The sequence below is a fragment of the Lynx canadensis genome, chromosome A2 (assembly GCF_007474595.2).
Source record: "Lynx canadensis isolate LIC74 chromosome A2, mLynCan4.pri.v2, whole genome shotgun sequence".
In the NCBI taxonomy this organism is placed as follows: Eukaryota; Metazoa; Chordata; class Mammalia; order Carnivora; family Felidae; genus Lynx; species Lynx canadensis.
This window is the reverse complement of record NC_044304.2, coordinates 156,066,964-156,080,647: the sequence shown is the minus strand read 5'-3', so window position 1 is coordinate 156,080,647 and position 13,684 is coordinate 156,066,964. Positions and strand designations below refer to the sequence as shown.

The 13,684-nt window shown below is 39.2% G+C and overlaps 1 protein-coding gene across 1 annotated transcript in view; it reads right to left on the bottom strand.

Moving 5' to 3' along the window:
• The window catches only part of LOC115509277 (probable maltase-glucoamylase 2), a 93,663-nt gene that overhangs the window by 61,401 nt on the left and 18,578 nt on the right, over window positions 1-13,684 (bottom strand). Inside the window, exons 6-13 of the mRNA XM_030308599.1 lie at window positions 12,664-12,835; window positions 10,347-10,446; window positions 9,475-9,587; window positions 7,618-7,743; window positions 5,385-5,516; window positions 5,197-5,295; window positions 2,699-2,812; window positions 1,267-1,351 (exon numbers count right to left, since the gene is read on the bottom strand). Of these exons, the coding sequence (XP_030164459.1) occupies window positions 1,267-1,351; window positions 2,699-2,812; window positions 5,197-5,295; window positions 5,385-5,516; window positions 7,618-7,743; window positions 9,475-9,587; window positions 10,347-10,446; window positions 12,664-12,835 (941 nt within the window). The remainder of the gene's footprint in view (window positions 1-1,266; window positions 1,352-2,698; window positions 2,813-5,196; window positions 5,296-5,384; window positions 5,517-7,617; window positions 7,744-9,474; window positions 9,588-10,346; window positions 10,447-12,663; window positions 12,836-13,684) is intronic.

Genomic DNA, 13,684 nt, shown 5'->3' with positions numbered 1-13,684 from the left:
AAATGGGAACAAAGACCGAGCAGAGACGAATAAAGAGTAAACAGGGCAAGCAAATAGATTTTGCAAGAAGTTAAGTGATCTGAAGACAAGATTTCTCCCAAAAAATTTCTCCACTCTTTCAGTGACCAGAAAGGGCTCAAGAAACAGGTAAACCTTAGTCCAGGGTGCAGGGAAAGTGGACAAACCAGAATAAAGTGGCAGAGACTGGCCAGATGTTCACCAAGCCTGTGTTCTCTTCCTGGGAGAGGAAGGTTGTATTTCACACTTTTGCTCCAGGGTAAACTGAGAATATGTGATTGGCTTTCTGAGCAAAGAAATGTGAGCCAATTGAACACACCTCACTTCAAGGCCAATAAAACTCCCTCTACCTCCACCGTCTCTCTCCTTCACCCAGAAGCCAGAAACAAGGGACTCTGAGGTGGGAGCACCACTCAATGGAAGTAACTAGATCCCTGAGTCACTGCTTGAGTGACAGCCACACATCTCATGCTGGAGTATTATATGAGCAAAAAATAAATGTTTATTGTGTTAATCCACTTAGATGCTGGGGCTTACTTGTTTCCACAGCACAATCTATTCGATGCTGTTACACACACACACACACACACACACACACACACAATTTCAAAATCAGGAATGGAAAATTTGACTAGAAATGAGACTTAAAAATAAGAGAGACTTGGGTGGTTCAGTTGGTTACACGTCTGACTTCGGCTCAGGTCGTGATCTCATGGTTCCGTGGGTTTGAGCCCTGCCTCGGGCTCTGTGCTGATGGCTCAGAGCCTGGAGCCTGCTTCAGATTCTGTGTGTGTGTGTGTCTCTCTCTCTGTCCCTCCTTCAGTCTCTCTTTCTTTCTCTCTCAAAAATAAATAAACATTAAAAAATTTTTTTTAATTAAAAAAAATTAAGAGAGACCTAATTGGGACCATTGATGCTTTCAATTATGGCTAATGAGCGGAAAAAAAATTAACAAAATTGCAGCTTTACTTCAATGGAAGGTAGTTTGGACTTGAGGTTTTCTGAAGAACCCCAAAGGGGCTGGGAGAACACAGAACCCCGTGGGGGAGGCATGTCTCCATCACACACTCGCCCTGGGGTTCGGTTCCTGCAGCGAGAAAAGGTGGCCAGAGACCAATGTGGTGGCAGGGCCTCCAGCAGAGGAGCAGCCCACCTGGCTGCAGGCCGCGTGCTCCAGGACAGTGGGACTGAGCTCTGCCACAACCAGTGCTGCTGAGGCTGCTTTCAACAAGCCTTGTGACAACTTACTGGGAGTGAAAGGAGGAACATTCAAGTGGTTTGACTCACACCCACGATTGGACCCGTGGTGAAAACTGGATACTTCATCCATTTCCTGCAAAGACACAAAAGCCACACAAGGGAAAGGGTTACCTACAGTTGGGTTGGTTGTCTGAGAATGTCACCTGAACTAGGAGCCCGTCTGGGGTCTCTTACCAACTGACTTAGGGGTCTTGAGTAATCTTCCTAAATTTTCTTGACCTCTGTTTCATCCTTTGGATTAGATTGTGCCTAAACTGCCCTCCAACTCTCAGTGGTATCAGGCACGTTTTACTTTTTATACCTTGAGTTCAATTAGTTAATTAGGAAATACCATCCCAAAGGCTGATTTTTACCCATAAATGTTATTGTTGCTGTTATTATTTCAGTGATGTGTTAAAAAAAAAAATAACGCTTGGGGCACCTGGGTGGCTCAGTCAGTTAAGTGTTCGACTTCAGATCAGGTGACAATCTCGGAGTTCGTGAGTTCGAGGCCCGCATCGGGCTCTGTGCTGACAGCTCAGAGCCTGGAGCCTGCTTTGGCTTCTGTGTCTCCCTCTCTCTCTACCCTACCCCCTGTTCATGCTTTGTCTCTCTCTCTCTCAAAAATAAATAAACATTAAAAAAATTGTTTTTAAAAAAAGCCTAAGATAGAGGAATGTTTCTATTTTACAATTTCCCCTTTTATTCCACTCAGTGAGGGACATGAAGATATAATTGAGATCAAATCTATTTCTTCAAAATGGATTAAAAAATTTAAAAATAGGTGATGCCTAATCCCGTTAACAGAGATAACTTCCCAAGTTTCAAAGAAATATCTCCACCTGCTATCCCCACTTAAAAATAAAGTGGATTCATTAAATCATTCTCTAATTAACTTTAAATTTTAATGAAGCAGTGCAACAAATAATAGCAATTATAGCCTCTAATAAACCAGTATTTTTAGATTGAAAGACAGTTAATGGAGGAAAAAGCTGAGACCACGAGAAAGCAAAAGACTTTCTCACAAAAGACATAATCAGTCGGTGGCAGATCCAGAATTAAAATCCAGGGTTTTGAGGGGCCTATTTCACTGCATAGAAGCTCAGCATTAAGTAAAAGGATTTTTTTTTTGACATTCACTAATTTATAGAAACAGAGACAGAGCACAAACTGGGGAGGGGCAAAGAGAGAGGGAAACACAGAATCTAAAATAGGCTCCAGGCTCTGAACTGTCAGCACAGAGCCTGATGTGGGACTCGAACCCACAAACCATGAGATGGTGACCTGAGCCGAAGTCCCACGCGTAACCAACTAAGCCACCCAGGCGCCCCTAAGCACTAAGGCAAGAAGACTATTTTATTACAGATCAGGGTCAAAACTCATTCTCAAATCTTGGAACATCCATTTCCAAAAGAAGTTTGATCCGGGAATAACAACTTACAATCCACACTCCATCAAACTCGAGAGTTTTATGAAATTCACTGATCTGCTCTCTCCACCACTCAATACAAACTGGATTGCTAAAATCAGGAAAGACCGTCAATCCGGGATATCCCTAGAGAACAAAGAAGGCACCACAGTTGGTGTGGCTAGTGGGTGACTTACACACTGATGGCAGGCTATTGCTTCTTCCGTTAGGAGCCCCATGCATCTTATCATTTCAGAATCAAAATGTCCCCCAAAACTAAATAGTAAAATAGATGCAAGGAACCCAAAAGAAGTAAAAAGAGAAGGAACAATTGCTGATCACAGAACTGAGACGTTATCAGATGTCTTTTTTCTATGAAAACACAAAAGTAACATTTCATCATGTCAGACCAGATGGAAGAACTATTTAAAATTCTCACACGTCTAACTAGATACTATTTCAGGAGCGAACGATTGGATTCATTTAATGTGTTAATTAAAGAGCATTTAAACCCGTGTGGAATAACAAAGTTTATAAAGAATATGTTGATTTTGGTATATAAACAATCGTTTTAAATGGCGAAATGAATTTAAAGAAGGCACTTGTGATGAGCATTGAGTGCTGTATGTAAGTGATGAATCACTGAATTCTGCTGAAACCAATATTGCATTCTATGTTAACAACTTTAAATTTAAAAAAAAAAACTTACTGAAAAATAAATAAATAAATAAAATGGTGAAATGAATTTTGTGCTTCTTATTCAGTTCCAATATCTCTTATCCTCTCTTCTCTTCCTATCTATTCCTATTAATGTAGCTTTCAACATTTTCCAGAAATAGCACAAAGATAGAACTTATAGCCAAATTATTGAAAATCCTGAACTGATAGGATACAAGATTTTGTGCTTACATTCTTATTAATGTTCTCAACGAATTTATAGGTTATGATTTAGGATGATGTTCAGGCAATATAATGAATATATATTCATATATGTAATGAAAACATATTATATATATGAATATATATAATATATTATATATTAATATATAATGAATATATATCATATATGAATATATAATGAATAAATATTATATATTATATGTATATATTTATATTATAAATATTACAAAAATATAAATATATAATGTAAAAAACACATACATAAAATTCTGAGACTTCTTAAACCTCAAGATGAGAGCTTAAAATTCTCAATTTAAATGGATTGAACTATTTGATAGGGCACCAAAGAGTGAATAGGTGATAGGGCACAAACAATAACCAGAGGTAATTTTGGACCTCAGGAAATAGGCAGTGTGGTAAAGAAGTCACCTACAGCAACACTCTATCTAGAGCAGACCCAGCAAGCTTCATTCTAACCAAATGCCTTTATAATAAACCTCCACCCACTAATTACATGCAACTTACTAATTGTATACCACTCAAATATGAGTCCTACTGAAATGACTCACAGGTCTGGATAACCTACTTTTTAGATGAAAAACATCATGTTTATGTGACCATGGCCTCTGATTTTGTACTTACAGATGATTATTGGTCTACCTGATATTTTAGAAATTTTCTTCAAACAAAACCAAGCAAAGCATTGGTTTGGGGAAGGAAGGGAACTTGTCTACTATTTCCTGGAAGGTTCGACCCAATGAAAAAGAAAACACATAGAATTAAGTATTGTAAACAAAGTCGATAGGAATTCAGTGAGCAGTTATGTAAGGGGCATTGATAACCCCGAAAAGGAGTTTTGAAAAGTAAACTGCCCAGGAGCAACACAATTTGCAGTCACATAAACTTTCAGATTAGGTATGTTTGAGGAAACCTCACATAATCCAATTATCTAGGGCTGAACCTGTAAGTAACTGGAATAAAAAGTTGCCTACATGATTTGATTTCAAGTACTCTGAAAAGAGGCTTCTAATCAGCCTACTCCAATGCCTAAAACTGCTACGTTGGAACGAAGGCTAGGCTCTACCTCCAAGTCTCATGGAAAAGAAAAGTACGTTAGGTTGCACATTAGCCTATGAGCATATTGCTGGATTATTATAGCTGAATGTCTTGGGAAAGACAAGGAAATTGGGGTGCAGGAGGACTTTAAGAATAAATGAATTTTCTTCTAATAATACATTGCTTCTCAAATATCTATAGTCTAGGAATTCAGGGGCTAGCTTTTTAGAGACTAGATATTAGTTTTCCCACCACAAAAGAAGAAATGATAATTATGTGAAGTGGTAGAAATGGTATTTTCACAATGACAATCATACTGCAATATAGAAACGTATCAGATCAACACGTCGTACACCTTAAATTTACACAATGTCATATGTGAAATATATTTCAATTTTTTTAAATCCCCCAGAATTTTAATTATTTTACTATGACATCTATTGGTCTAAAAATAATATTAAAGGAAGCCTCTAAAGCCATGACAATAGTAATGATACTGCCTTCTACTCACTCTCATAACAAAAGTACCGACTTCCCCAGATGACTGTAAGTTAGTGATTTTCTTGCAAAATTACCTGTCCAATGGCAAATTCATTGTCCTGCCAGATCCATACTCTCTTCTTACTTCCAGTCTCATAGGGCTGGTAGTTAGAGTTATTTAATATTCCAGGATGCTAATAAATAAATATGATAACAATTATTTTTGTAAATTTCTTTTACACTTTGAAAGGAAAAATGAGGCAACAGATTTGTTTGAACATACCATCATGATTACATATTTCATTCCTTGGCCATGCAAGTCTTTGGCAAAATCTTCGAGACGAGGGAAAGCCTCTTTATCAATCGTGAAATCCTTTCCCCCTTCCATGTAGTCTATGTCAGAGTACTGGACATCCTGAAAGATCCAACCCACCGGTTAGAAAATATCACTGTGCTCACGGAAGGTATCATAGCTCTGGTACTTGCTCACTAAAACTGAAGCTGTGTTTCTCAGTGATCCTCAAACTCCCGGGACTTGGCTACCTCCTAGAAGTATATAAGCCCCTTCTGAAAGATGCAGGTGCTTTTACGTTGTAGTTTTGTCTCTCTCTCTCTCTCTCTCTCTCTCCTCACAGGTGCATGTTATAAGGGAGGAACTTGGGAGGGAACTTGATGGTAGGGACTGTATCTTGTTCATCTCTGTAACTTGAGAGCTTGGATGCTTGACGTAAAACAGGTGTGCTTTAAATGTCTGTTTGGGTAAGTATATTCATAATGTTATAACACTGTGCAAACGTGGAGCCTAAACATTAAGCTAGAATATATCAGAAGAGGAGAAAACAGTCATCTTGTTCTATAAAACTGCCAGAGTAATAACTCACAAAGATCAATGACAGAGGGCAGAGCTTTAATTGACCAAACTCTCAGACACACATTATTTTAGGGTTTGCCTATCAATCTGAGATGGGCAGGTGTTGTTCTCAGGGAGGAGACTGAAATGCAAAGGGGTTGAGTGACATTTCCCCAGGTCGTATTCATGGGTGGGTGGGTGGGGTCCACTGGGGCTTTTGTGATAGGTGATAGGAGTCAAAGGTGACCCCAGCTGCTCTTTTTTTCCAATCTGCCACAACTTCAAAGACATCCAAAGGTCTTTTAAGTAAGTGTTTCTCATGTGTATTAGAAGGCTCTGGCTTGCAGGCCTGAAGGAAATGTGGCTTGTGGCCTATTGCCAATGTGGCACATCTGTTCTAACACAGGGCAGTCAGCTAGTACCCAGGTGTCCTCGGGAACCACGTGGTGGGAAAGATCCAATCCATGGAAGAGAAGCTCATTTGTTTCTGAATCAGCAACACCTCAGAAAAGCCTTTCCCATCAGAGGTGCGGGGATAGGTTGAAACCAACACCCCTTGTCGTCAAAAGCACTATTTTTGAATCCTGGGCCTGCCATTTAGCTAGCTGGAGTGGCCTTGGAAAAGTTATGAACTGTGCAGTGAGTCTCCATTACCTTATGTACCAAATACCAATAAATGAGGGTTAACCATGATTGTGAAAGCACCTTAAAAAATCATAATGACGTGTTGAGACCTGGCCTGATTCTTCCTGGAATTGAATGCTTGCAGATAGCATATTTGGGAGCACTAAAATGAAACATATAATCAGTTACTCCAAAACAAAACAGTGGTCATGTTTTCTCAGAGGAAAAATTCATCTCTCTGCCTGCTCCCCTTTCTGCCCTGAGAGGGGATTGAAAAGTCCTGGGATCAGGCCAAAGTCAAATATATCCTAGCCAAATTGGATCCTAGTCAAACATATGCTTGCAACACAGTTCCAAAGATCTAGCCCAACATAAATTGTTTTGATAACCTCACTAATAACGTTACGTATCTCCTGGATGAATTTGTCAAATATTATACACTTAATAATTATCTATTTACTGGTGGACATTGAACATCATAAACAGAGCTTTGGAACAACAGAGCTTTTGATATCAGAGTCTGCTAGATCTTAAAGGAGTGTGCAAGGTCACTATGAGATACTTATTCTAAGTCATTTTTATAGCCATCAGCTCTTATTAGCCATATCACCCCAGATGTTGCTTTCTTTTATAAAATAACAGCTAACTTTGTCAACAGTTCATCCTCTGTGCTGCCTGTCTTCCATAAAGTGTAAGGCAATCCTCACTATCAGTCCACCGAAGTCAGCCTTACATTCTCATTTTATAAAGGGGGAAACTAGGACTCAGAGATGTTAATTAACTAGCCCAACACTGACAGAACTAGGAAGAAGTAAAGTAAAATTCAAAACCATACCCATCTGACTCCATAAACCAAGCTCTTTTGATGATGATATAGGTAATTTAGCATGCAAATTTCTGACAGTAGATGTCCCTATCTATGTATCTATCTATCCAACTTTCCATCTATCTCTTTGTATATGTTCCTAATAAATTGAATTAGATGCAAACACTAAAAGATAGGAAATGCTGTCTTACACTGATAAGAGAAGTTCCAACTTACATATGGGATCCCAGCTCCACGATTTCGGTCCACAACCTTCCTCAATCCATTGATGCCGCCATAGTTCCTGCGACTAAGCTGGAACCCAAGACTCCAGTAGGGAGGCAAGAATGGTCGTCCAATGAGCTGAAAAAATAGATACAGGCCCGGCTAAGCATTTAAAAAATTACTGTTTTGAGGACCATGTCTGACACAGAAAACACTGTTTCCATTTCACCTTCTATAAAGCCCCCAGATCTAAAAATGTCAGAGTCAAGAGAAATCTCCTAGGGTAATTTGCAAAATTCTACAACTCACATCTTTCTTTCCTAAGTACCTAAACATATTCTCAGCAACTGCAACATCACAAAATAATGGGATTAGCAAAAATGATTGAATAATGGTGTCATACTGGAAGGAAAAAAATAATAATCATTCACTCAGTAAATGTTTTCTGAGTGTTTATGATGTGCTGAGCATTGATGTAGGTGCTTGGGATATAGCAGCATAAAGCAAACATAGTTCCTGCTCTCACAGAGATTAAAGGAAATACATAAATGCCTAATATAATTTCAGATAGTGGTATGTGCTAAGGAAAAAGGAATCAGGATTGATAGGATTATGAGTGATTACGTGAAAAAACACTGGACTATGTTTAAAATCCAGGTTTACAGGGGTGCTTGGGTGGCTCAGTTGGTTACGCATCTGACTCTTGACTTTGGCTCAGGTCATGATCTCCTGGTCTATGAGTTTGAGCTCCCTATCAGGCTCTGAGCTGACATTGTAGAGTTGGCTTGGGACTCTCTCTCTCTTTCTCTCTTTCTCTCTCTCTCTCTCTGCGCCCCCCACTGCTTGCTCTCTATCTCTCTAAATAAATAAAAATAAACTAAAAAAAAAAAAAGTGCAGGTCTTCAAGTTGCTCAAGCCAACACTCCGAGAAAATCTCAGCCACAGCCCTATTTCACATTGTTCCCTAGAAGCCGCTGCCCTCCCATGTGACAGTGCCTCTGAATTCCCACACAGTTTCTTTGCACCTCATTAATGGCACTTATTGTAAGGTGTCTCCTACTATAATTATTTCAGACAGTGTCAGACTTCCCCTATTTGATTAATAATTAGCTGGTATCTGGGACCATATTTCACATGACTTTGTGTCATATTGAGCAAGTCACTTCATCTTTCTATACCTAGGTTTTTCATCTGTATAACAGGAAGTTCAGGCTAAATGGTATCTGAAGTTCTTTCCTGTTGTAAAAATTGAATAAAAACTAAATAGCACAGTTCCTTTGACATAGTTTCTTTTCACTAAATTTTTCTTTATTTTATTTATTTTTTTTTCAACGTTTATTTATTTTTGGGACAGAGAGACACAGAGCATGAACGGGGGAGGGGCACAGAGAGAGGGAGACACAGAATCCGAAACAGGCTCCAGGCTCTGAGCCATCAGCCCAGAGCCTGACGCGGGGCTCCAACTCCCGGACCGCGAGATCGTGACCTGGCTGAAGTCGGACGCTTAACCGACTGCGCCACCCAGGCGCCCCTAAATTTTTCTTTATTGAATGAATGAATAAATTCTGCTGATTTGTGGCTGTTGATGTTTGGAATGACGGATCACATATGGATGGACTACGATATCCTTGGAAACAGGATGGTATCTGACTTATTTTTGCATTTAGTAAGCCTTGCGCAATGCCTCTTTAGCACTCAGCAGGCACCCAACAAATGTGCATCAAAATAAACACACGACCAATGAAAGACTCACAGTCCCAGCATTCATAACGCATAGCTTACATAAATTTAATTTTTCTCTTCTTAATTTATAATGAGTGTATGAGATAAGAGCAATAAATTATAACTCTCTACAAGCAAAGCCCATACCTCCAGATATTCCTGAACCACTTGTTCTGGAGTATTTCCCAGGAATACATAAAAGTCAAGGATGCCCCCAATCGTGCGGTAAGTGATTGCAGGAGCAGGCTGAAGGATGACCTCTGAAAAGATTAAAATGAGAGTTAATAGAACTTCATGGTTGCAAATATACTTTTCTCTAGAATGTGAATACCTGAGCTATTCAAAACAATCGCAGTCTCATTTTGAAAGAGATGAAAATCACATGTTTCTTTTTTTAGGTGATTGCTGAAGTTTATCATACTATTAAGTGAGTAAAACACTAATGAAGAACTGATTTTTTTTAAGAGAAAGAAGAACCAATTCTATTTTAATCTGGCTATGGAACAATACAAATATTTGGAATTTGCGAGTGATATAACTTATTTAAAAACCTTATTAGATGAGTTTAATTACAACTTACAGATAAAAATAAAAATAAGTCCTTATTAAGGTTTCTGTTAGTCCAGAAGCTAGAGGGGGAAGATTCTGGAGTGGGGTAGGGATGAGCTATGAGAGACAGCATGCAGAACACAGCCTTGCTGCCTATAGATAGACAGCCTGGTTTACATGTTGAAATCCACAGGTATCTTTGGGACCTACCTGTCAATGGATCTTATTATCCACAGAATCTTATGGATAACATTGCATCAAAAGAGAACCCTGAAGCAGTTTTCAATGTAAATAGCTTTTAGCATGAACTACATTTGTAACAGGTTATCCTACTTTGGGGTTCCTGTTTCTATAGAAGCATTGTGGGTTAAATATACCTTTGGTTAAACAGTGATTTGACCATGAAAGCCATTCTTATAAAAGCCACATCGCAAAACATATCCCTGCCAAGATAAAAAGATGCCTCATACCCATGGCATTACTGTTCAACAGAAACACCCCAAAAGAGGAGCCGCTGGTGTCTTCGAGGCACAGGAAGAATGTATGAGCTCCATACAGATTAATCATGCCCTGTCAAGAAAAATGATAGGAAATAATAGTAGTATATGTTAAAAATGTTTTTATTTATCCTAAAACAAACAAAATCAAAATCTGTGTACAACCTGTACTTGGTCAATACTTGATGTAGTTTAGTATTGTATCAAAAGGGTATTGATGGGGCACCTGCATGGCTCAGTTGGTTGAGCATCTGACTCTTGATTTTGGCTCAGGTCACGATCCCAGGGTCGTGGGATCAAGCCCATATTGGGCTCTGCACTGAACATGGAGCCTATTTAAGGTTCTCTCTCTCTCTCTCTCCCTGTCCCTCTTTCCCTCTCCCCCACTTGTGTTCTCTCTCTCTCTCTCTCAAAAAAAAAAAAAGGTATTGAAATGGTAACATCAATTGAAAAATGGATAAATAAAATGTGGTGTATCCATACAATGGAATACTATTAGTAATAATAAGAAATGAAAAACTGATCCGTGCTACAACATGAATAAACCTCATAAATGTTGTGCTAAGTGAAAAACCATATATTGCATAATTCCATTTATATGAAGCATCCAGAGAGGTCAAATCTATACAGACAGAAAGTAGATTAGTGATTGCCCAGGGCTGACATGGGCACTGAGGTGGGAAAGGGGATTAGGTCTAAAAAAGGTATAAGGGATCCTAGTGGTATGAGGAAAACATATTCCAAAACTGGATTATGATGATAGCTGCACAACTCGATAATGTGCTTAAAAAATTACTGAGTTGTACATTTAAAACAGGCGAATTATAAAGTAAATAAATAGTATCTCAGTCAAGTTATTTTTTTTTAATTTGGAAAATATTGTGCTTCGGATTCTGTGTCTCCCTCTCTCTCTCTGCCCCCCCCCCCGCTCACATTCTGTCTCTCTGTCTCAAAAATAAATAATAAACATTAAAATTTTTTTTAATTTGGAAAATATTGGCAAAGACACACAACATGTTAGAAGATGATGTTAGTATGAGAAAGTTTTAATTTCTTCTTTATGCCAGCTGTGTTTTCTATTTTCTCTATAATTACTATATAACACTTAGGTAGTAAATAGGTTTAAAAGAAAAAGAAAAAGATACTGAACCCATCACAGGGCTGTGATGAACACTGATCTAAAAAAAGATAGTGTGTATAACAGTAAAAATGTGAGAGGGAGAGAGAGAGAGAGAAAGAGAGAGAGAAGGAAAAAAAAAAAGGAAGGAAGAGAGGGAGGAAGGAAGGTACACAAAGACTTTAATCTGTGATTACATAACTCAAGAATTGTTTAGCTATAGAAGGCCAAGCTTAGTATGATGCTTAGCATTCCTTATTTGTCAGGGTCCTTGAGCAAGCATTTTAGTGAATGTGCTGGCCATTGCTTTTTTCTCTCTGTTTCATTCAGTAAGTAAGCTCCCTTCCTTGCATCAGATAGTGGTAGGTGGGCCAGTTAATGGGCTACTTAACCTGCACCTCTTGCACAGATTTGGGAAACATTACAAGCACAATGGAGGCCTCAGGACATGCTCTACAAAGCAATGCTGCTCAAAGCTTGTTCACGAACTGGTACCTCCCCACACGCTTTACTGTAAGTCAGCAACAAGGAAAGTACAAAAATCAAGAGAAAGAGTTCAGGAACTCGTACAGCAATTTAAAAGAGTGATTTTATATCTGTTCAATTTAAACATATATTTTTTATGTCTTTGAGTAATCCTATTTCATTTTCCTAGGATTAAAGAGAGAGAGAGAGAAAGGAACTGATCCTTCACTACAGATAAGTTGAGAGACACTGCCCCGGAACAGCTTTAATATGCATGTGGGTCCCAGTGGGCCTTGTAAAAATGCAGATTATGGTTCAGTAGGTCTGAATAATTTTAAAGCTGCTAAAAGAAGTATTTTTTAGTCCACAAAGTTCTACGGAGGATAGCTCCTGCCGAAGCTCTCCCCTAGATACAACTCAATTATGAAAGACGGAGTTATTTTGCAGAAGGATTTTCTAATATATATTAGGCTATCGTACAGTCATTAATTATATCTTCCCTTAAAAGGGAGATTTTCAAAAATGGATTTATTACTAATCATGAGTTTATAAGCCTCAAGAACAAGTATTCTCCCACACAAACAGATCTAACTTGGGCAAAATAACATATGGATGTAACTCTGTGGGTTGCTTGACTCTAGGTCACGTTCTGGAAAGGAGAGAAAGATTCCTTCCTGTGAGCAACAGGCAGGAGGAAGGGGAGCTCACCTTGGTGGGGGTGGCATCCCGAGTGAAGATGGGCCAGGTCTTCCAGGTCAGGTTGTGGAGGTACTGCTGATGCACGTGTTCTCCCAGCCCATACACGGAGGTGCTGGGCAGTCGGAAAGACAGCTGCAGGTACTGATGGGCGAACTGCAGGGGCCCGATGCTCGTGTCCAACCTGGGCCATGGGGCAAGGACGAGAGTCACCAACCAGCTATCCCTGCCAGGAAACTGTCTGCTACTCTCCCTATCGACTTCGAGAACAGTTGTTTTGTGCATGTTCTCATTCACTTTCATACTACCTTTGAAGGTCCTTCTAGGGGGTCTCTGATTCTTTATTTCTAGAGGAGCGTAGCACCGGAGACGTGACACCAGAAGCTCAAGTTGATGACTGGAGGAAGAGAGCAGATACAACCTTACGCTTGCGTCTGCTTCTTGCCAGGCACTACTCTGGATGCCTCCAGAATGTATCTCGGTACACAGAGCAACAGTGGACATTATGATTCCCTTTCTACGGACGTGGAAACTGAGGCTGACGTGAGATACTTTGTCTAACCTCACAAAGCTGACTGGTGGCTTGTTGATGCCAGAACTTGAATACAAATTTTACTGACACGAATCCTTGTATTTTCTCCAGTACAGTTTATGATTTATGCTCAGGTCACTGTTAGGCTCTTCATGGCAAGTTTCTCAGGACATAAAAATTTAGAATGCTAGACAGTGAAGTTGAGTTGCAAAGTGAATGGTAATCCAAAACAATGACATTTCCTACTTCAGAATATATATTAACTGCAAGTGTTTTTATCTAACTTAGCACACCAGCACATTTATTTTTTAGTATGCTGTGCTCTGCAGTCATGACAGATGAACAGTGTTAATGATCTACAGTAAAAGCTTTGACATTTTGTTGAGGTCCAAATATTTTCCCAAATCATACTTATCTCATTACCCACCCCTAGTAAGTCAGAGTGAATGATACTGAGACTATATATTCATTCAAAGATACACAAAGAGTGTTGAAAAGCTC